The 23,691-nt window shown below is 37.6% G+C and overlaps 1 protein-coding gene across 7 annotated transcripts in view; it reads left to right on the forward strand.

Moving 5' to 3' along the window:
• Positions 1 to 2,620: 2,620 nt before the first annotated feature.
• The window catches only part of PTBP2 (polypyrimidine tract binding protein 2), a 52,960-nt gene continuing 31,889 nt past the window's right edge, over positions 2,621 to 23,691 (forward strand). For 4 of the 7 annotated variants that reach the window (XM_074906619.1, XM_074906621.1, XM_074906622.1 and 1 more), the window contains exons 1-3: positions 2,671 to 2,781; positions 4,427 to 4,457; positions 17,195 to 17,270. In XM_074906619.1, coding sequence (XP_074762720.1) covers positions 2,774 to 2,781; positions 4,427 to 4,457; positions 17,195 to 17,270 — 115 coding nt within the window. In that variant the 5' untranslated portion in view covers positions 2,671 to 2,773. Of the gene's footprint in view, positions 2,782 to 4,426; positions 4,458 to 17,194; positions 17,271 to 23,691 lie in introns of all 7 variants that reach the window. The other 3 variants (XM_074906625.1, XM_074906626.1, XM_074906624.1) reach the window with 2 other exon arrangements.

Below are 23,691 nucleotides of genomic sequence, written 5' to 3' on the forward strand. Positions count from 1 at the left end.
GATTATTAGGGTTAAAATTTATAGAACTTTTGTACAGCTAATAATAGTATCTACATTTAGATTTTGGTCAGAATAAAATCGATAGAGGGTATAAGCCCTAATGTTTCATAACATAACAACTGAATGTGGAGGGTTTTGCTAGAGGTGTTTTACTGGATGGTTGCCTATTTCTGGACATTTTAGCTGCCTTCTGAAATATCTGATGCAGGACTTCTGCAAAAAGTTGACAGGTCCTAAGCACAAGGGGGTGTTTTTGGCAACAATTTTTTCTGAGTTTCTAAAACATGAGAAAAACAAAGCAAAGACATACTCTAGCAACAGAGAAAACAGATGACAAAGTCATTGTTTATACTATCACAGTGTCCAAAATATGGTAGATATTTTACAAGGAATCCAAAAGCATACTAAAAATAATCTAATAGTATAAAAAGGCAAAGCTGCATGAAGAGGAAAGTGGAATACCACACTGAACAAACAAATGAGCAAGAGGATGTTATGGCATTTTATTAGTAACACACTGACTGTTGATAAATTTTTCCTTCTAAAATTAAATGCTCTTGATAAAATCCTGATTAATTTTCACTTTTATTGACGGTTCAGGGGGACCAGAGTTTTGCTCCATAAAGTCACATCCATTATTTCACCAAGATTTGAAAATGCAGTTCCAGTGTCTTTTTGCAATGAACGCTCAACACGTGCTCCTCAGTCTCCCTTATACGGAAGAACATCTAACTCAGAGAATAAACTGAATGCGTAGTAGCTCACTTAGTCAGATGGATTCTGGTAGGTGTCATGAAAGAAGGAGAAAGCAGGATTATTAGAAAAGATATGAGAAACACAGGCTCAAAGATGGCATTGCTATAAAGGCAAAGGATGTAATTAAGACGGGTAGTGAGACAGATAACTCAGATTTTCTACTAATCACTAAGAAGTAGAAGGATCAGTACTTCTACCAGTAAAAAAAACCGAACAAGATGTATTTACATTTATAAGGGGGAAAAAAAGGAGAAAATATCCCCAATACAATGTGGCAACAAGCAGGAGCAAAGGCAGTGGCAAATGAGAGAAAACAGATATAATCCCAACCCAAAGCGAAAAAGTAGAGAATGGCATTTGGAATTATGAACTTTATATACAATCTAAGCAAATAAAATGTGTAAGAGGGATTTTTATAAGAATGAGAATAATAAATCATTTAGTCTAGTGGTCAGTGACGGGTACTGAAGACAGTTGCTGAGAGAAGGTAGTTGCAGATATACAAACTATACTGGAATATAGGTTGCTAGACTAACTATAGCAGGGCTACTATTTAGGAGAAGCAATATAGTTATTTTCCATCTAGTAAATTGATTGCTGCAGAGAACCAGAGTGACTATTCCAGAACAGAACAACAAAAAATCGCAGAGCAGAATTAGAAATTGCATGTACTTCTAATCACTAAATTAGTTACTGGGTTACTCATGGGATCAGTTGGAGGAAAGGGCGATAGGGGTAGTAAAGCATAGTAAAAATTTTCTGGTTATGGAGATATGCATAGGGTTTTGGCTCAAATTCTTTTATCAGACTTCATTGCAGTAGTTTCACTGGCAGACTCTAAGGGACTTACACTAACCTGAAAAAAATAAAAGTGCAATCGAGTAATGGGCTATCCCCTTAAAACGTGTTTCTGAAACCAGTATTGCTAGATCAAAATACAGAAAACACAGAAGATAGTTTTGATACTTTTTAGTATCCCTTCTGGGTTTGGGATCTTTTAGAAGATTTGGATCACATTTTCAAGTTTTCCTTCATAGGTATAAAATCTCTAGTTCGACTTTCTGTTTAAATGCAATCCAGGATTGTCCCATGAGCAGCACTTTCTCGAAACTCTGTATCAAACATTGTGAGATTTACGATGAAATCTCAAATCCGGGCAAGGATAGTGGGGAAAAAAGCCTATTTTCTAATGGCCATGTAGAGCAAATGGCTTGTATCCTGATATGGTAGTTTACAGAGAATCACAGCTCCGTCGATTTCTGTGAAGAAAGGACCTAACTCACGGCAATAGCTAATTTGTACATTCATCTTAATTATTTTTGTAAATAGTATTAGTGGTCAGCTATACAGTCAACGGGTTGCTTCTTTATAAATGACTGCGTCCGAAGGCACCGAGTGATGAGGACAGGGCTCCCTGTCCGGGCTGGTCCCTCTGAGCGGACGGGCTGCGCGGGGGTGCCCAGGCCTGGCGCGGCCTCTCTGAACGTCTTCCATACGGCGCTGGGAGTGCTGGCGCCAAGTGCGGAAAGCCTCTCCGCGCAACAAGTGCGGTGCGGCGGAGAGGCTGCGGCCCCGGGCGGTGCGGCAGCGGCCGCCGATGGACTGAGGAGCTCGCGGAGCGGGCCTGTGCCCACCGGCCTCAGGCGCTCTCCCCGGGCACGACCCGGAGCCGATCTCTCTCCCTCGCACACAGCAAAGGTTCCTGACGCGGGGCGCGGGTGGAGAAGGGGGGTGAGGGGCCCGCGCCCCGCCGCCCGCCCCAGGCGGGGCAGGCTCCGCCGCCTGACGAGCCGGCTCGGCCCGGGCAGCTGATGGCAAAAGCTTCAGCGGCGGGAGGGCGCATGCCCCCGCGACTGGCGCATGCTCTGTAGCGGCGGGGGACGAGGAGCGGAATCCGGCACTCGGCAACGTTCGGCGGTTTTCGTGCAGGCCGGGCCGCCATTTTCTCACAGCCTCCCCGTACGCATTGCCTGCGCGGCTGTCCGTCCTGCTTGTCCGCGCTTTGTCCTGCTCGGCGATGGACGGGTGAGTTATGGCTGGGGCAGTGGGAGCGAGGGCAGTGCCGCTGTTCTGCCGCCGGCCGGCGGCGGGACGCGCCCCAGTGCCGGGAGCTCGCTCCCTGCCGCGGCTGGCTGGCGGCGGGCGGGCGGCTCCGAGGGTGTGGGGAGCGGCCGCTGCCCCGGCGGCGGTGGGGAGAGGCGGGCTTCCCGCCGCGGGACAACTGAAGCCTGAGGCCCGGTGCGAGGTGGGGAAGAGGGGACTCAGCCTCTCCCTAACGCGGGTCCCTCGGTAGGGTCTTCCGTTTAAATTGTCGAGGTCTTTGAAGGCCGCCCCCTACTTAGTGGTGTGCCCGAGACGCTGGATCCCCTGTGAAGAGGGAGCGCGATCTACCCCCATCCGTCCCCTCCAGAGCCTCTTCTTCTCGCCTTCTCTCCCGCCTTTGCCTTCTTTGCTTCCCCCCCAGCCTCGCCCCGAGCCGTGGCGTTAGGAGGGGGGCTCTGTAGGACTCGGGTTTGTTTTGGAGCTGGCTGGAGAGGAGGAGCAATACCAGTAAGAGCCAGATGTCGAGCTCTTTTGTTTTCAGAAACTGCCTAATAAGCCCTGTGGCTTTCCCCCCTCCCCAGGTAGAAAGACGCCTTTGTGCATGCTGGAGACTGGCTGTAAAAGCCAAAGAAGGGCAGGTTTTGAAGGAGTCAGCCATACGGGACGGCGAGGGCCCACGGTCCTGGCCGGGAGCTGGGGTGGGCAGTCGCTCTACACAAGGCCTTCTTACTGTTAGACCTGGAAAACGAAGCTGGTGGTTGTAGCCTTCGTCAGTGTAAATACAACATCTTCCAAATTTCCTATTAAGTTGTTTACTCTGCTTCAAATAGAGAAGCAATCTCTTTGGTATGCTTTAAGCATATAATCTCTCAACATTAAGAATTTTTAAAGGCTTTTTATGGTTAGTGGAGTTTATAATGTTGCGCGTTCCAAATCCTCTTTGAGAAGTCTTGTCAATAATGCGTATTGTGGAATGCTTTCACATATTCATGTTTTACCTTTTGGGGTTTTTTTTTGGTATGGACTTGTGTTTCTTTTGGGTTGTGTCACACACTGTAAATTATGATGTCATAACCTCTAAGAAAAAGATGTACCTTGACATAACTGTTACGGAGTTTCATATAGGTGTATCTGCTCAAATGTCATTAAATTCAAATAGGTGCACCTGCCAGTGCGTTCTTTTTTTTCAAGCTAATTTAAAAAAAAATCTGTAAGAAGGTCTGTAGGGTAAGCTATGTTGCTGAACTAGCTGTCTAGTTAGTAGGGATGTATGAGAAAAGTTCTTACTCACTTTTTTAAAATTCTTTTTATTTTCACCCTATGATCTCATGTAGTCCAGAAATCCAAGTTTCCAAAATACATTTCCTGGCAGTGCTGCTTTGGAGTAATGTTAAGTTGAACTTTGGACTCTTTTGGAGAAGCCTATAAGCTGGGGGAGCTCAGTGGCTTTTGTAGGTTTCTTCTGTACTTCCCCTCAGTTCTGCTGTGTTCTTTGAACATAATTTCTTGATTGGAGAAGTTTTTGGTTATTTTGATTCCTGATTATGTTGGCATTGCAATACATTGAAATGTTGGTTTTATGAAGATAAATTGACTTGTATTCTTGTTTTTTTCTTTTTTTTTACAGCATTGTCACTGATGTTGCAGTTGGTGTGAAGGTAGGATGTACACTTAGCAAATAAGGGGGCAAATTGTTGATACAGAATGAACTACTTTCAACATCAGTAATTGCAAGCTGTAAGATTTTAACTAGTCATTGTCAGCTGATATTTAGTCAGCAGTACATGCTTTATTAACCAAAAATCCCTAGAGGTAAATTGGAACCTTTACACAAAAGACTTTTCTAGGCACTGAACTGTAAACAGTGGTTCTAGATTAATGTAGTGGTATCAGCTTCTTATTTTAAAGCTTAATTTTGTAGATATTTTTTTTCAAAACACCACTTTCTCATTGTTGCATGGTGACTGTAAAAGACATGTTTTCTTCTTCCCCACCCCCCATTCTTTTTTTCAAAACAGTTGCCACTGAAGTTAATAAAGGAAGTGACTGTAATAGGACACAAAAATATTGGAGGTAGAATTTGTTATGTAGACAGAGAAGTGGACATGTGCTTTGCTTTACTTTTTATTTCTCAAGTTCAGTTATGAATTTATCATATTTGTTAAATCAAGGAAAGAGCTTCCACGTTGTTGTTAATTTACTGTTTATTTCAGTTTTATATTCAAATCTGGTGCAGGAATTATATTAGTACTTCATAGAAGCAGACTGAGAAATGAGAATACAAAGATATATGGGACAATGGAATTTTATTATGTTAATGAATGCATGCAAGCAATCCGTTTTAGTGGTAGAAACAAGTTTTCTAGTGCATACAGCTAAGTCTCCGCATTTGTCCAGGGACTTTGTAGCTGTACCACGTAGCTGCCTTTTCACAGATTAACTGCATGGTAAGATAGGTTTTGTCTAGTAGAGCTCTTTGGCTCGGATTCAGTATTGGTCTTGATGGATGTAGACTAGTTCTTAGGTAATACAGCTAGTCTGTAGATAGAGCAGCTATTAGGTCAGATGTACCTGTATTATGTTCCTGAGCAACCTTGCTTCTAGAAGGAGCTGTAAGAAGTCACTTATACAGATTCTGGACCCATCTGGCTCCACATGTTTGTGCAGTATTGGAGACAAGCTTCAAATCACTCTCTGAATCAAGGGGAAAGTGTAGTTACTAAAGTATTTCTGTGGGAGCTAATCCCAATCGGAAATACGAATTGGCATGTTTGTATCTGTTGCCTGGGAGGACAAAGTGTTAACTGATGAAAATTTTAGGAATATATTTAATAATTTGGAGGAATACCTAAGGAAGATCAAGTCTTCCAAGAAGTAACGTCCCATGTGAATAGCTTTGGGGCAAAACAATTTATAAATTGCTCTCAATCATGTCGAGTGAAGGAGCAATTTCAGGTAGACCGTGTATTGCTGGAACTGTAAATTCTGACATTCTCACTTCAGGAGAGGTAAATGGATTCAGTATTCTTTCATTCTTAACTGTGACTTAAAATCTTACGATAATTTGAGAATTCATGAAATATGTTGTAAGCTTGTAGTGTGATTTTTTTTTTTTTTTTTAAACCATATTTTCAGGCGCTAGACACACAGTGACATACACTTTAGATGGCATAACTGCTTCTTTTTGTTGACTGTAGAAGTTATGAATATAATTTAAGAAAAGAAGGCAAGACAGGTGTTATCAGAGGTAGTGATTAAAATAAACACAAGGAAAGGCACAAAAGTGTCAAAAGTGTGCTCTTTGCCTTGTGAAAAGGGACTTAACTGGATTTTAAAAAGAAGAAATCCATTTGTGCATGGAATTAGTGGAATGAAAAAGGATGATGGTTTTCTGAAGAAAGCTGTTAAATATGGGAGGAGTAAACTGGATTGTATTCTGGAACCTCTGTAATTATCTAAAGATACTAATAAGAATGGAAAATGGAATTTCTCACTAATTGAATATGCAGTTTGGGTAGCAATCTAATGCTAGCTTATGTTTTGTGGGAGGCCGTGTGAAACATTTGTCCGTTTATGTTCTCCAGTGGCTGTTCATTGCTCTTGATGAGCACATGTTTTAACATTGATGAACGCTTTACAGATAGCTGGTGTATAAACAACTGGGAACATGCATTTGGCTTTTCCTTGGCTGTTATCTTTACTTTGGGATGCTTTGGGAATGTATAGGGAGGAAGTTTTGTGTCCAAGGAGTTGCATCAGCAGTCTTAATGCTCTTTTGACACTGCTTTTATTGTGACTGGATAGCTGTTGGAAGTGGGCAGTGATTTACCTGTGTGAAATCAACTTCTCCAGGATATTTGTTTGACTTGATGCTTTCTTGATATTTTTCACCTACTGTATATACATATGCTGCTAGGTTATACAGCATGTTTGTGATATATTGAATTACAGCTGGAGAAAGGGATTGTGATATATGACCCATCTGTTTGGACAACTTGCTTTATTTTATGATCAGTCATGTTGATACAAATCTGAAAATTTTATTAATTATTGTCTGGCTGTTTTTTCTCTTCAACAGAAAAGTGAACATGTTGCGTTTTTAAACTCATTTGTAAAATAGTAATAGAACACGTTAACTACTGTAGTTTGGGAGTTGTCTTTGAATTAAAAAGTAGCTTTTGAGCTTTGAGGACTGCATGTGGGCAAGGCAAGTATAAAGTAAAAGAAATACTTGTTTACAATGTTTTATTAACTGTTTTATAGTCTTGAGTTACCTGCTAATGAGGCTGCTGAACTTGAAGCTATTGCCACTTGTTTTGTATACTTTCATTTGATTTAAAACATTTTTGTTCATCAAACCGTCGAATGTTCTATCTTGATTTTGTGTTAAGTTGCCGGAAATTAAAGCTGAGGAAAACCTAAAACTCAGAATTGAGGTGGAAAAAAATGACAAGTACTATTTGAAAACTTGGCTTACATAGAGTAAATGTGGGGATTTGTGCAACTTGAAATCCGAAGTGGGAACATGTTTCCCAGTTAAAATCTGTCAGAGGAGCAGAGTGTTTTATTTTCTGAAAGCATTAGAACATGTACAAACCTAATCATCTTGTAAGTACATATGAAATAGTTCATATTTGGTTTGGTCTGTAATGTCTTGTTTTGCTTACCTAGAATTCATGGAGGCAGGGAAATGTCACTCTGCACACAGTTCACCCCTTATGTTACAGTTTACAAAATAGTGCAAAAAGAACGAGTTTAGAGGTGTCTCTGATGTTATTTTGTGAACTTTCTATATAAGCAGTTAGTTAGTGTAAAGTATTTTTGACTAGCACAAAGCTAAGGATTCCAGTAATGATAGTATATTCCATAGTTCATAGATGTTTTTAAAATTTTGCGTTTCTTGAAGAAATTCTATACATTCTAGATTTATGGATTTCTTCATGCATAGTTTTAAAAATTGCCATAGTATATAAAATGTTTGCTTTTTTATTTTAAAAAGGTAAGCAGTTGCTCTGTTTATTATATGAGGTCCTTAGTCACTAAAAATGAAATGGCCTGCTAGTTTTAGCTTCTAGCCTCAGACTTCTCATTGCTCACTCTATATGGGTTTGAGTATCAGAATCTAATAACTGTAGTATGATTTGCTGTCTTGTGTTCTCTTTACAGTCACGGTGCTTTAATCTGGATAAGTAAACTGATTCGGCACTTGGAGTAATAGAGCCTTTTTCAACTTGAACTAAATGTATGAAGTATATAATGTATTTTTTCTTGAGAGTAATTAAAATACTCTTTGGAGGGGCATAAAAAGTGATGTAAAGAATTTACATTAGGTGCAGAGAGTAACTTAGGTGTATATTGAAGATGATAGTTCTACTGTATTTCAGGGTGTGCCACTTCAGTCCAATGCATCATTCTCTTGGATGGCATGCATAGCTGTGCAGTAAATGGGGCCTGAACAATTCAGTGACTCATCTTGTGTACGTGCATTGCACATTTTAGAATGGCTGAGGTATATTTCTACCTGACAGAAGAAAAGCAGTCATCCCTTCATGGATGCAGTATTTGGTACATAGCATTTGGGAATTTGTGACGTTGACACTGCTTTGGGCTACACTGGCCAAAAACTGAGCTTCTGCTGCCAAGTGTGGACAGCCCCAGTTGTACCTGGGGAGGGGGAAACTCGTATATTCCTGTAAACATAGTTTTGTAATGTTTAAAGTTGTGGGAATAGCCCATTTCCTCAAAAGTCAGGACATTAGCCTTTGCAGTGTGCTTAACAAAAGAGGGGAATTCTTGGTGTCTGTGTAGTTGGTTCTGTTAGGGTTGGGTAGAAGATGCTAAGAAGCACTGTCCTAGTACTTTCTAGTAGTTTTCCAAACAGCAATGTGTCACAAAGTTCTGCTTTTTCCCTGGTTGCTGAAATTTAACATGGGGGAATGCAGTAGGATGGGGGAAGGGCAGTAGGTAAAATCAGAAGAGATAAGCTGATGGAGGAAAGGAAGAGACCATAAAGAAGCATTGTCTGTAAGGACTTTTGAAGCATTGTCCAATTTTTTTTTTAACTCAATTTCTAAGAGGTAATCTCTTCTCTTACAAAATTATAGAACACTGGCCCTTTGCTACTGAGAGTCTCCTTGTGGTGGAAACAAATATTGTGTATATATTGTGACTTTTTATTTGAACTGTACACTGTATAATGAAAAAGTGTAGAAAAAAGTTAGAAATTCGAGCAAGTTGTGAGAAGATAAGTTTAGACTAAACTTAAGAAATGAGAAAATGTATTTAAATAGCTTTTTCCTTATAGTATCTTCTTTTTCTGAAATCTATTTTGCCTTCACTGTTGTCATTCTGGATACCTAAATAAAAGGGAGTGGTAGGATAAGAAACTTTGACTCATTCATACAGACAAATGCCATTTCATGATCTGTTTTATTGTATTTACAATATTAGAATGACAGTTTTGAGCTATCATTGTGTGTCTAATATAATTACTAGTAGATTGCTAGCAGATTAGAGTCTGCTGAGGGCAGTGATACAAGAAAAAGGGGTTGTTTCTGAATTGGAGGAGCTTTTAATTTTGTATTAGCTAGGATAATGTTTTAAAATCCACTTTTGTCTTCAATACTTAGTCATCGCAACAGTAGACAGCAAAAAATACGTGGAACATTCTAGTAGTGAAGAAAGAATGAAGCATGGCCATGTTCAGAAGTTCAGAACTGGCATCTGGATTTGTCTTTTCAGCAGTGGCATGAGGAACGTGTCCTTGGTGACAAAAAATAACTTCTTACAATGAAAGACATCTGCTCTCTTTTTAACAGTAACTTCTGTAAATTGACCCTGTTTGAAATGACTTTCATATTTATTCCCAGAACAGTCTACTCCAATTCTTTTTTCTTTGTAACTTTGTGGCGTTTTTTCACTTAGTGTTCATTCTGCCACCATAATATATGTGAAAAAGTAAGGAGACCTAAAAATAGAAAGGAAAAAGTTTGAAAATTATTTTATGCTCTGTAGCAAGTATGCATCAGTGTAAGGAAGGCTTAGTATACCTATTTGATGTGTTTTGATGTCTTTCACTAATTGGAAATCACTTATTTTTCATTTGTAACAGAACACCTACATTTGCATCTTAATTGAGGGGGTTGTAGAAAGAGAGATGTGATTGCCTGCACCATCTGAAAAATAGGAGCCAATACCAGCATGAAAATACCCTTCCCATTTCTTGGAGCTTTGGGCCATGTTTTCACAAGCAAATCAAGCTGCATTCCAGTTGTCTCTGTTATTGTAATACTTGTGCAACAAATGTTTGTGTAGCTGCTTCACAAACCTCTCTCGGGAACTTAATCAGGATCAAGCAAAGATGACACAACAGTGAGTTACATCTTTTTAGTCAGATTTGTACCAAAGTGTGTGGTTGCATAAATGCTTGTAGAGTATAGAACTGGGGAGGACAGAATAGGAACAAGTTGCTGGGGCCAGGGAGAGGGTAGGACTGTTGCTTTTGGTGGTAGGTGGTTCGAATGAGGTTGTGGTTTCACAAGCTGTTCATGGGACTGTGATGTTTGATTTAGAGGGTTGGGTGTTTTTTATAGCTGCAAGTACTTACAGCTGGTTTTAGCTTTTCATAAAATCAGTTTTTCTGTGAATGCATAACATGAGTATTGAGTTACAGACAAAATAGCACTAGTGCTTTTAATTTGACATTTTGAAATAGCAGAGAATCAAGTGGAAAATACCCTTCTTGTGGATCATCTTTTGAGATGTAGAAACTGCTACTGAAGGACTAAATCTGTACATCTAGGTGCCATGATTCTCTAACCAGAAAGCTAAGAACTCATCTAGGTGGTAGCTCTAGTGAGTTGTTCTCACCTGTTTTGATTTACTACCAGTTATGTGCAGCTGCTTCAGAGTAACACTTGTTTTCCTGGTAAAAGTGGAATAGAAGGTCTGACATGCTGAAATAAATCTTGTTTGTGTAATTCCTCCTGGATGTTTGAAGCATCAACTGATACTGGACTAGACTCTTGCCTGCAGTCTTTCGTTACAGTTGAAAGTGAGAAGGTTTTTGGATGAGGCTGGGTGGCATGGTTTAAGTGGAGATTTGATTCTTTACTCTTAGGCTTTCTGGATTAACAGTCCATCTTGGTCTTGAGATGGAAGAGGATTTGAGAAATTTGGCTCTTTTTCCACATAGTATTTTGAGAACCTGGAGGATTTTCAGAGGATTTGAGACTTGTGTCCTTTCAGTCTTAAAGACTTTTCAGATTCCTTTGGTCGCTCTCCCTCCATTTCTGTAAATTTTGTGTGCTGTCATAAGGTACATGGCATATACTATGTGTATAGTTGCAAGAAAAAAATAATAAAAGCTTAATTTTCCTCTAGAGCGTTCCTTACTGAAAAAAAACATGAGTGTAAAAATGGTGAAGTTAGTTGTTAAGATATATAAACAATATATTGTTGTTGAGGACAGTGTGAAGAATGGAAGTGGGAAAAAAAGAATACAGAGAATGAATGTGGAAAGGTGGTCATATTGTTAATCCAGTTAATTCCATACTGAATTAGAAGCAAGTGATGTTACCAGTGAGTTATTAAGCATCCATGGAGTTCATGGCCTTATTTGATAAGATTTCATGCTAGTATAAATAGTATAGTCTTTAAAAAAAATCAAAACCAACTAGACATATTCCTTGTATGTAAGGTTCTGATGAAGTGATAACAAGCTTATAGTTTAAACTGTATGCTTTGTAAAATAAGTATGAACCTGCATGGAATTGCTTTTGGATTATATGTTTAGGCTTGGCTTGTCCTGTCCTGAATGAGTCCTCTGATCCTATATGTATGAGAGGTGTAACAACAGTCTATTCATTAGGTAATTGGATTATGTGTTTTAATAGTAGTGCATATAGTCAGAGCATAAGGCGGATCATGCATTTCTTCACTAAAGAGTATGTGAGGGTGTACTTATGCATTGTCTAATTAAAAATGTATCCTGTTAAAAATGAAGCATTTGTTAAATTCTGATCCATCACATGTAAGCTGAACAAAGTGTATAAATGCTGCGTTTGAGGGTTTAAAGTGTGTTGTCATGTTGTTTCCAACATACAGTCCCCAAAGTTAATTCAGACATTGAATATTGAGGCAGTGTGTTTACAAGTTTGTAACTGTTAGAGGGGAATGTTTAATGTCTGGAATTCTCATATGCTTTTATTCCTCGCTCATGCCATCAGGTTTCTGGCTTTTTCCTTTACATTGTTCCCAGATGTTGTTAGAAACGAAGTGTTTTACAATGCTGTTAGATTTCTTTAAATCATGAGATCTGTCTCCTGGCATGTCATACCCCTTGGGAAATTCATGCCTGTAGGCTGAGAATGACAGTAGTAAATGCACAGTGGAGCTAAAGTTCTCCTTTTTTTCTTTCGTCCGGGGGAGGAGGAGGGATGAGAAGGAAGGGGGGGGGGGTGGGAATGGCAAAAGCATCCTGTTCTTTAGGGGTTTGTAATATCAGCAAATTGGAATACCACAAATAAGAGGGTTTATCAGAAAATGCTTTTTTCAGTATCTTTGAGTCTACTCTTTAGTGGTATTTTAAGAAATTATTTTAGATGATGCTGTTGACTTTTTAACAAAGTGCAGTTTTGTCCTACTAGTTCCTAGTAGTATTGGTTTAGTGTTCTTGTAGTATTGTAGTGCATCTACACATGCTTCTAATAAGCCTTCTGTAATACACTCAGTTTGTTATGTTAGGTTCAGCCATGTCTGATCAGAGTCTCCATAGCACTGAATTATTGGGAAAAGAGCTGATAATCCTTCTCTTTCATAAACGGTTGTCAAAAAGTACTTTGATTAAAAGACTAAACCTCTTTGGTAACTCACAAGCCAAAGTTGTTACTCTTTGTTTTGTTTTGGTTTTTTACCTTGGATATAATAAAATCTGGGGAATGTTCGAAATATTTGAAGCCCTGTCTGGAATGTGAGAAAAATAGTTGGCAAAGACTTGTAAATAGCATATTTTTGGTTCGCCTGGAAGGATAGTATGACTGTAATGACTTCCTGAAATTACATAGCTACTTAATATAACCTGTGGTAGCATGAAGCTTATAGTACTTCTGTTATGTGGGAGGGAAAATCTGAAATCCTGCTATAGAAATCGAGTTTGTATAGGGAGGGATTTTGAGTTAACTATGACTGTTAGGGTAAGGAGCTAGGAGATTAATTTGCTAACCTGGGGGCTTTTTCTTTCTCTATGTATAATTGATTATGTAAATTGTAGAAGAGACAAAGTACATACAATAACTGTATTCAGTTACAGAAATTAAATGAAATCATCATCGATTTACAGAATATAAAATCATTTTTGTATATATGATTTTTAAGTTTATCTGTAATATGTATTCAAATTTTTTCATCTCTTTCTGAAAGTGTTCCTACATGTCAGTTTTATGTAATTCCATTGGTTGAAGCCATACATTAATAAGTTGTTTTCTCACCATGGATGGAAATGCCTTAATAGGTGCAAGGGTATGATAGCATGGGCTTCATTGAAAAGACAGTATTGATTCTACAACACATTTAAGGTTCACTCACTGTAAAAAGTTAGTTTGGCAATTCTCTTGTTTATTTTGTATAATGGTATTTTGGTAGATGTGGGTTTAATGAAGAAATGTTCTAGATACCTCTGATCTGAATAGTTAGTGGTTTCGCTTTTGTGGAGAATTAGCATAGATTAATGTACTCTACATTGGTGGGAATAGAAATACGGCATTTAAAAGTTGTGCTGTTCAGGACTAGCTGTTAGAAGATGGCCTAATAATAGTATAATAGGAGTTTGTACTTCTTATTTTATACTTTATCATCTCTTTCTCTCATGCTAACATGGGTATTTAATTAGTCTCTACCATGTTGCTATTATAGAAACTTTTCTTTGCACTCTGACGAAATAGAATCATTGTGGTTTTTGTTCGTGTGTTACTTAGAGTTGGACATTTCTGTGATCTATGTGTTTGTGATTTTTCAGTCTTGCTATACAACCTCAAACTTGCTTTGGTTCTTTAGAACATAGTAGTTTGCACAGGTGAGGAAAACAGTTAAGTGAACACTGCTCTTGCATCTTCTACTCTTCATTGAATCTGATTTGCAGTGGTCTTCAGAGATCTGAGTTTAGTTTCCTTGTCTCTGAAACACTTGCTAAAATTCACCTGAATTAAAGGGTTTTTTTTGCTTTGCATGATTTGACTGGCAGAACTGGCATGATTAAGAGTAAGACTAGCAAATGCTCAAGATGCTTGGGAAATGGGTCATAACTTTTAAATTCATGTGTGAGATAGTGGAGTGATGAGGAGCTTTGCCCTTCAAGCAGGATGACAGTCCTTTTTGGCTTAGCATCCTCTAAAAGAAGATGCACATAAAACCAAAGCCAAGCACCCCAAACCACAAACTGAATAAAGTCTTATCTCTGCTGAATACATGTAAGTAAAATAAGTATTTATGTCTGTGCTGTAATTCAGGAGGTGCTTGTGTCACATAGTAGTGCCAGTCTAAGAGTAACCATTGGCTTGCTTGAAATGCTTATGTTAAATCGCTTCACTAGTTAACTGTCATCTTAAGATAACCCTTTTGAAGTAAATTGACAATTACCAGACAGCTACTGCTTTTGATTTTGTAGTTTAAATGCTCTGTGTCCAAGTACATCATGTGTCTTTTGCTACATAGGTGGTTTTAAAGTTACATACTGAATGAAGTGCAGAGGTGCCTAAGCTGCTTAAGAACTGATAAGGAAAAATAACCATGTATATCTAATAAGATGATTACTCACACAGTAAGCGATAGCTTTGTCTTTTACCAAAAGCTTGGCAAATATGTATGGGAGTGAGTTAGTAGAGGTTTGCTATACGTTTGTGATTTCATGGTGAACTGAAAGAACATTCTGCATACAAACTTGTACATCTGTGAATTAGACTTGTGAACACTGATTTATGGCAATAAAACAAATGTAGAATTTGATACATGCCGGTGTAAGGAATTCACATTTACTTGTTCTTCTGAAGCAAAACTGTTAAAAATTTTTCAAGTGTAATGACAAAATCTTGTGATTGACTCTGAATGTATTCATGAAATGCAAAATGATATGTTTCAAAATGAAGAGAAAACTCTTTTTAACTGTTCATGACACACAAATACAGTTACTGAATATCCACTCTATTGAGTAATTTGTGCTCCTTTTGGATTTTTCTGCTGTGGATTAAGAAATTAACAGCTTTTTGGAAGCCTGATTTACTAGGAACCAGAAGTTTATGTAATCACTCTTGTGTTCTGCTAGTCAGCAGTTGCTGATGTAAATAACTTTTTGAAGCTGAAGACAGCTTAAATTTGAGATATTTCAGAACTATAAAGTTCCTGCAGGTTTTGGGAAGAGCACTCATTTGGTACTGGGGGTACTTCAGCTGTTTATGCAGTAACTGCTACACCATTGAAATTAATGCCTGGCATATTAAGGAAAGAAAAAAATCACTACTGAATTATCTTAATATGCTTGACTATTCAGTCTGATGCTACTTCTTGCCTATTTAGCTGAGCTGTCCAGGTTACAGGCAAGGGCTTCCAAGCAAGGCTAAGTGGATAACAGAGCAGAAATAACCGCAGTTGTCACTGAGTGAGCTAATACTGCTAGTAATCTTGAACTTTGCAACGTTGTGACATGTAAATACTATGTTAGAAAAATAGAACATTAAAGAGAAAGAAGGGATGGTTATGTTTCAAATTATACCGAGTGCCTAGGTTAGTGTATTATATTTAGAGTAAAAAGCAACGTAGTTTGAATAGCGGAGAGTTGCCGTAGCTTCTCTAACTTGTTTCTCAGTTTTGTCCAGCTTAATTTTTCCTTAGTTATATCTGATCAGAGATCTGTCCCTACATCGAGAAGGACAAGATGTGGTCCTTCTCATGGTCCTACCTAATCTTGGTATTAGGCACTACTCAGTTTTAAAGCAAATGTGTTGTTGATTTGCTAGGCACAACTTTGTTTATTGCGATGTACCCAAGAGTTTAGAGTATTCAATAAACTGTATCAAGATTCTCCAGAGCTGATGTTGAAGACTAAGTAAACTTTAATGGCTCTCTGTGCATACATATACATATTATTTTCAAGAGCTTCTGGATCTCTGGATTAAACAAACTTTAACATACAGTTCTGTGTATGGACACACATACAGTGCATTATGATAAAACGGTAAAGGTTTGATTTTATGCATCTTGCAACCATGCTGCCTAAAAAGGTGATATCCTCAGGATAATTTAGCATGCAGTGTTAAGGTGCCCTGTAAAACACACTGACAAACCATTCCTGACATTTTATTGTAGTGTCCACAACATAATTAAAACCTTTTATTTTTCTAAATATTGGTAGTAACTTTTTTCTTTCTTCGTTTTCATTTTAGCAGTGACCTGGATTAGTGTTAAGGGTGCTGGGGAAACACTTTTGAAGTGGGGAAAGAACCAATAAGAAATATAATTTTCAAAGGATGTCAGGTTTATTCCCTTTTAAAATTATTTTAAATGAAAGATCACCTAAATATTTTGGGGGCTTTTTGAGACATGACTTTTTTAAGGATGGAGGGGGTTGAGGAGTAAAAGAAAAAAAAAGAAGACATGAAAAGAAACAAAAGCCTCTTCAACTGTTAAATGCCCATCTTGCAAATAATTTGAGAGGAAAAGATTATGTTGTATGTTTTCACTATAAACCCTCCTCTGACTTTTGCAGCCCACTTTCGAGTAATTTTCAAAAAGACCACTTAATTGATATTTGTCATTTTTAAAGAATTGCAATGAAGATGTAATTCCCTGCCCTAAATTGTGTTTTGCAGGACAAATGGATGACCCCAAAATGAAAATTGATAATTTTCTACGAAGACTTTTTTTTTTAAATAGGGGTGTTAGAATTGAGCTAAACTCCATGTTTTCTATTTGTATAGATTTCCCTTGTAGTTTCAGCTAGATATAATAATTTAATATGTATATTAAAATAATAAAATAATGAGTTAATTTAAATGTTATTGAAATAGACTAAATATACATAATAATTAATTTCAAATGCTGGACAAAATTATTGTTCAGCAGTTCTCATCGTGTCTGAAGGTGGCTTCATTTCAGTGGTGGGTGAAACAACTGTGCTTAAGCTGCTCTCATTTCAAAGATTGCCATGTAAATATACTGCTTTACTTAGATTTCAAGTTGTTGCACTTATCTGAAAAGAGGAAGTCTGCCAAATCTGTATAGGTTTGGTTATGCTTGCTTAAGTTCTTCTAAAGGTGTTCCCTGTCAAACTGACATTTTTAATATCATCTTTAAAAATCACAAAATATAGGAAAAAAAAAATCTCTTACTGTCTCTTTCTTTTTAGAGAGGATCTGACGAACTTCTTTCAGGCAGTGTACTCAATAGCCCGAACTCTAACATGAGCAGCATGGTAGTTACTGGTAAGTGACGCCCTTTCAAAGGAGAAATCTATCATTTATACTTGGACTCATTTCCTGTTTACAAGGGGAGAACACTGAAACAAGAATCTGTTGTGCTATAGAGGGATAAACTGTTGGCATGCATTAGACTGTAGTGACCTTGTATATACTCATAAACCTCGGGTACCTGAGAAGAATAATCCCTTAAAACAAGAGGCAACTTTCAGATGTCTGTACAGTAAATTGTTGTTGGGTAATGGGATGAAAAATTACACTTGTCTTGTACAGATGCCTTCAAAGTAAGGAATCACAACTACCAAGCAAAGGTAAATAGCTTAACAACTCCTCTATGACATCAGCTTTTTCACACACAGACATCTGCGAGTCTGGACATTATGGGGATGAACACTGTGCCAGTTTCATAATACAGTGTGGATTCAGGAAAACAGAGTTTTGCTCTGTTCTGGTTTAGACTGCTACAGCAGGAAACTTCACTTTGCTACTTCAGTCTGAGATTGCAGCAGTAGAATCTCAGAATGTCAGTGTAAAGTGAGTGTGGTTTTCTTTAGTCAAATTTCTGTGATACTAGATGGAAAGGCTTTTCATGAATTGGCACATACTAAAATGCCTCCTATTGCAGTTAACGCTTCTGTATGTTAAACATGCATTGAGTTCCCTTGGAAGGCTCACTTCAGAGGTCTTGATTTGATTTTATTTTTTTTTTCTTTTTCCTCATGCATGTGTTCTGTTTTTTTCTTCCTTCCCTTAGAGATGTGGAGGAATTGGTTCATGGAATCAGTGTTGCTGGGCTTTCCAGATAGTTGCCTGGTTCACTGCTTTAATATGCCTGATCAATTTTTCTTTATTTGTGCTGAGCCGTATAGTCACTAGTGTTAGTAGCAGGCTCGTTCCTCTTAATCTAGTAGTAAAAGACTGGGATTCACAGTACAGTTTCATGTTACATTTTGAGTGCTGTGGTGGCAGCTGTTGCCAGAATGGGTAGTTCTGCACCTTCTCATCCTACATCTTTAGCACAAGCAGAAGAAATACCCCAACACCGCATGTTTCTGCTCCACTCTCTATGCTGGAATGTTCATACAATTGCAGGATGAGCTAATGCAGCATTAAACTGTACTGCCAAAAAGTGTCGTTTTCCTTAGAGCACTTTACTGATCAGTCATGTGGTTGTACAATTGCTAGATTCAGTGCAATGTGAAGTGGAGGAGTGGCAGCAGAACTGAGGAGAACCACTTCCATTGGTAGTTCTATAACCAAAGGTGAAGAGATGTTACTACTTTGGAACAGACCAAAAATGCCGTGTAGTGTATTCATAACCATTTTAGAACCCTAAAACATTTCTCTCCCCTGCTTTTCTTAATTCCTTTTGGTTCTGAAAGAGGTCCCTCTTCTTGTTTTCATCTTCTTAATGTCCTCTGCAGTCCTGGATATTAGTGCTTCAGCAGTTTGCTTTACTTAAATGGGAAACTAGAATGAAACAGAGTTTGGATTGTGTGTGTGAGGGTTTGGATTCGGGCGGTGGGAAGGGGAGTGAGAGCACCGTTAACCAGGACAAAGTCCTGAGTGTTACCGATTTTCCATGAGTTTTCAGAGAAGCTTTTCCCTTAGTTCAGGGAAACTAAATGCAAGTTAATTTATCAAAGAAGAAAAAAAAAAGCTGAAGGGCAAAAAATTAATACAAGAATTATTATAATTTCGAGTTTTCAGAAGAAAAAATTACAGAAGCTTGTCTAAGAAGTCTCAAACTTTAAATAGAAATTCTTTTCTTGAAAAGTTCTTAAAATGAACTGAAGCACTGAACTTCTTAAAGTGCTTCTATTCCATTATGTGGACTTGGGAGTCTGATGTATTTTACAAATACAGGTTCTCTTCCCCACCTTGTTTTTGGTTCCCCCCTTTTTAAGCTGATTTAACCTTTGCATTTTGTGGTGGTGTTTTGTTTGTTTGTTTTGTTGTTTGTTTGTTTTGACTAAATAATAAGAATTTGAGAGAGAGTTTTGAAATGAATTGATTCTTTACATTTTATACAAGGAAGACCTCCAGAACAATAAATGACTTCTAAGAAATGATTTCATCAACAAACAAGAGTGGTCTGAGAGGTGGCCTACTTCCTGTAGTTAATCAGTTACTTGTTATAAAACTTTTCATATTAATTGTGTAATATATAAAGGAAACTATATAATGGAAAAATAATCCCAAACAAAAAAAAATACCCAATATAAATCCAGTATCATAATTCAAGCCATTATTTATAGATGTCAGTGGAAAGGGGGTTTGGTTTGGGGTTTTTGTTTGTTTTTAAGTAGTTGCTTGGGATTGTGTTCAAATTTGTCTTCTGTTGGCATACAACAGAAAGTAATGCTGTATTCTGTTAAGTAGCATACACCCCCACCCCCCCGTACATTAGGCTAAATCCACAGTTCAGTGTTATTTTTAAATGTATCCTTCCTTGGCTGTCTTGTTTATTGTGAGCCTGGAAGTGCTTTTTCCAGACTTGCACAGTTTACAACTTCATATTGTAGACTAAGAAGTAATCAGATCTGAAATGTTAGTTTTTCTGTACCCATCTCCTGAAGCCACATCAGTTCAGGTATTCTTTATGTCCGAATAAATGGTCTCCTTTTTGCTTCAGTTCTGTTGTTACTTTCCTCTTCAGAAGAATGTAAAACTTTTATGAACAGTTTTTTTCTGTGGCCAAGGCATGGTAGTGATGAATCTCCCTCAGATTTTCTAGGGCTTAAGAGAATCTGTAATCGTTGATTAAATTCATTGTAAAGGAGACAGGTTGTAGAAAATGGCCTACTCTATAAATATTGAAACTAATACTTGGTTTTGCCCATTCATTCTTAGAGTTTGGAATTGTCATGATTTTATGAGACCCGGTCATTGCTTTCTGAAGTACAGAGAAAGCTATTCTAGTTTTTCACCTTATTATTTTCAACATCTGATCACACGATATTTTTCCAAACAGACACCTAGATGAACAGAAGACAGACACAGTTTGTCTTTGTAACTCTCTGAGCCTTACTGTGAAAAGTATGCACAATCAAAAAACCAGTTGTCACTAGCAGTGCCCTAGCAGGCCTAAACTTGGAGCAAAAATTTGTGAACTGCAGCCTCATTTCTTTCTAAATCTCTGCTATAGAAATAGTAAACTAAACCAAATTGCACAAGTTGTCAAAAAAAAAAAAAAAAAGACCTTTTCATGGAAGTGGGTGTTTTTTGTAGAACGGGGGGGGGGGGCTGTGCCTCTAGGGCTGAGAATGGAGATGAGGTTTTTAAAAATGATAGTCTTACCCTTCTATTGTGGTAACTGTTCCATTAGGTCTTTTTGGTATTCAGCTGCCATTCAGTTAGAATACTGTAGTACTTTACAGCTTTTATGAATACTCTTAATTCTCTTAGTCAAAGAAAGGCCTGCTTTCTGCCCCCTATAGGGAGTCTTACATATGAATCCCTCCATATTGTGGAAGAAACTTGCAAAATTGTTGGACAAATGTTTGGTTTGCATTCTTATTGACTATTTGAACCACTGGTAATTTGAGAAACAATACAGGATTAAGGAAAGTGCTAGCATGTTGGACTATTGTCCAAAAGACATTGCTCAAAACACAAGGCCTTATCCTTGAGCATTTTTTAAACAGCTTTGTCATCGGTATCCATCTTCAAGACTGTATAGATGAAAGGAGATTGACAGTACGTTACGTTAACATTTATTAGAAGTCAAGTTACTGTCTTAAGTCATTTGTGTGTCTTCTGTAAAAGAACAGCCTTAAAAGGAGTGTAGACTTGGATAATTGAGGATGACTTCCATGTGAGTTCTTTTGCTGCTTAATTCTGAACTCTTGTATCTACTATTTTGGACATAATTTGATTACTGTCCTTATTGTTGTGGAATTTCATTTCTGTTAAGCAGTTACATTGGTACAAGAAGTATTTTTTTTTCTGAATTAGTTTGAGCAGTATGGCAGAACATCATGCTGTAAACATGAAGGAAGAATCCTATCTACTAGATCAGAATATGTTGCAAGGGAGGACGGCTTGTAAGGTTACAGCAAATAACTAAGCTTTTCCAAGAAGTTCTCTTTCTGATGTCAGATGTTTTAAGTTTCAGAGCTTTTTAGCAGCAGCTGACATTGATATGTTGAAGTTGTATTGTCAGAACCACAGATCTACTACTACTGAACTGCTTGAACTTCCTTCAGCTTTTCTGAAAGTAGTGTCAGATCTCTTATTATTTTCTATCATAATCTTGCTTGGTTCCAGTCTCTTTGGAGAGCATATCCTTCTCTTAAAGATCTATGAATTTTTTTTTTTTTGTGTGGTGCACAGCAGACAATGACTAGAATGACAGGTTAGGTAAACTAAAATACGGTTTGGTAGCAGGATTCAGAGAAACCAGAGATGAAGCCAGGATACATTAAGACTATTTTTGACTCTGGATGTTTTTAAAGGCATTTGTTATGCATATTGTAAATGATTGTACATAAATAACTTTTTTTACCTCTCAGTGCTGTATGTTCAGTAAATACATAATGGCAGTTGCTTCTTCTACAGCTTTTAAATCTAAGAAAAAAGTCTTTTTAAGACTAGAAAAGGTGTTTCCTCTGTGATGGGTTACTTTTATGCTGAACTTCTTGTGAGGAGGTTTTTTTCTTTTCAGATGGAGGACTGCTTTAATGGAAGTTTTAGGAACAGTTATGTGTATGAAGCTGCTTGTGCCAACTGTATTGCTGAAATCCACACACAAAAAAAAAGTAAAATTAAGGGATGTAGATAAAAGGTGGAAGATGTTGATGAAAGTTTCATGAGAATTGGCTTGTCAAAGACAAGGGATTGAAGTGGAAGAATTGGCAGGTTTTTTTATTATAGCTGCCACCAGTTTCATTGTTCACATTTGTGTGTTTAAGTTCAATCAGTAAAAACAGTTCAAAAATAATTTTACAACTGAGTTCACCAGACTGGTGGAGCTTTAAATGATACTACTAATCTTGATCTTGTTTTTACTTCATTAGCAGGTAATGTTACAGTGACTTTGGTATTTATTGTATTAACAGAATACTTAGCACAGAGGCATAGACGCTAATAATACTTCAAGTGCTATGTTTAACGGGGGGAATAAACATGGATGTGCTAGTTTTGATGGCACATTAAGTAAAATTGGTTATTAGTTAACATTAATGATGCCTAAACGTAGGTGATTTACATCTGAAGTTTGCAAATTGATTTCAATTAATAGTAATTGGAAAGATTTGAAGAAGTACGGTACATGTGATTGGAAAGTATAATAATTTAACGATAAACTATAATTTACATTTTTCTACAGATATACATGGGCATATGCATGTGGATGAGCTAAATTTTAACGCTTTCCATGCCTGAACAATACATCTTTTTGTAAGTTAAGAAACTGTAAAAAAAACCCCACCAAAATGCCAAACCCCTCAAAAGACCTCAGGATGGGAGAAAGAAAACGTGACTATTAATAATTTAGTTAATTTCTGTCTGCATCACTATGCCATGGTAATTCTTTTTGTTCCACTTCAGCTGCATTTCAGTCTAGCTGTAGTATTTTTTACTTACTTTAAAGGGCCAAAGGGAAATGCATTAGTCTTACTTAGACTGTGCAACATTGAACAGCCACTATACCATATTGTGGGTGGTCTTAGCATAGTTGCTTAGAAAACTTAGTGTTCCGTGGACTTTGAAACAGGTGCAGCCTATGTGCAGATGTGCCAGTTAAAAGCCGTGCAATTATTTTTTTTTTAATTGCATGACCATGTTTACTTACTTAGCTCAAATTCCTGATGGGTAATAGTCTTTATAGTATGAGAGTTTTATTATTGGTTGGTCAAGATTTTCCTTTGCACATGGCCCAGGTCCATGGTAAAAATCCACTTACTACTATTGGTTAATGCTTTAGTTCAAGTGGTAAGACTTCCACAATGTAGTAGTGCCCTGGTGAGGCAAGGATAATGGGGTATAAAGTACTTTGAAGTACAAAGTCTTGCAGAACATACTCCCACCACCAGGCCCCAAAACAACAACAAAAAACCCCACCAAACAAATAAGCATAATTATATATAACCTTTAATTTTACAGTTAACAAATGGAGACTTCAGAAAACTTTACATTCTTCATGTTTTTATCTTATTTTTTAGTATCTCCTTTTTTGTTCTTCCTCTCAAACCTTTTTAATTGCAGATCTTGCCTTTAACTTGGAACTTTTGAAGATGCCTGTACTAAAACAAAGGTCCTGTTTTTGTTTTGGGAACCTGTTGACACTTGTGGAAAAGTGTCACTGGATCAGACCAAAGGTCTCCTTACTGCATTCTATCTGTGTCATCAGGCAAGGTGTATATATATATCTTTAAGGAAAGAAGCTCAGAAATGAAACCACAACTGTTTCTGCTATGCCCTCCTG

Source organism: Athene noctua, chromosome 5 (genome assembly GCF_965140245.1).
Source record: "Athene noctua chromosome 5, bAthNoc1.hap1.1, whole genome shotgun sequence".
Classification (NCBI taxonomy): Eukaryota; Metazoa; Chordata; class Aves; order Strigiformes; family Strigidae; genus Athene; species Athene noctua.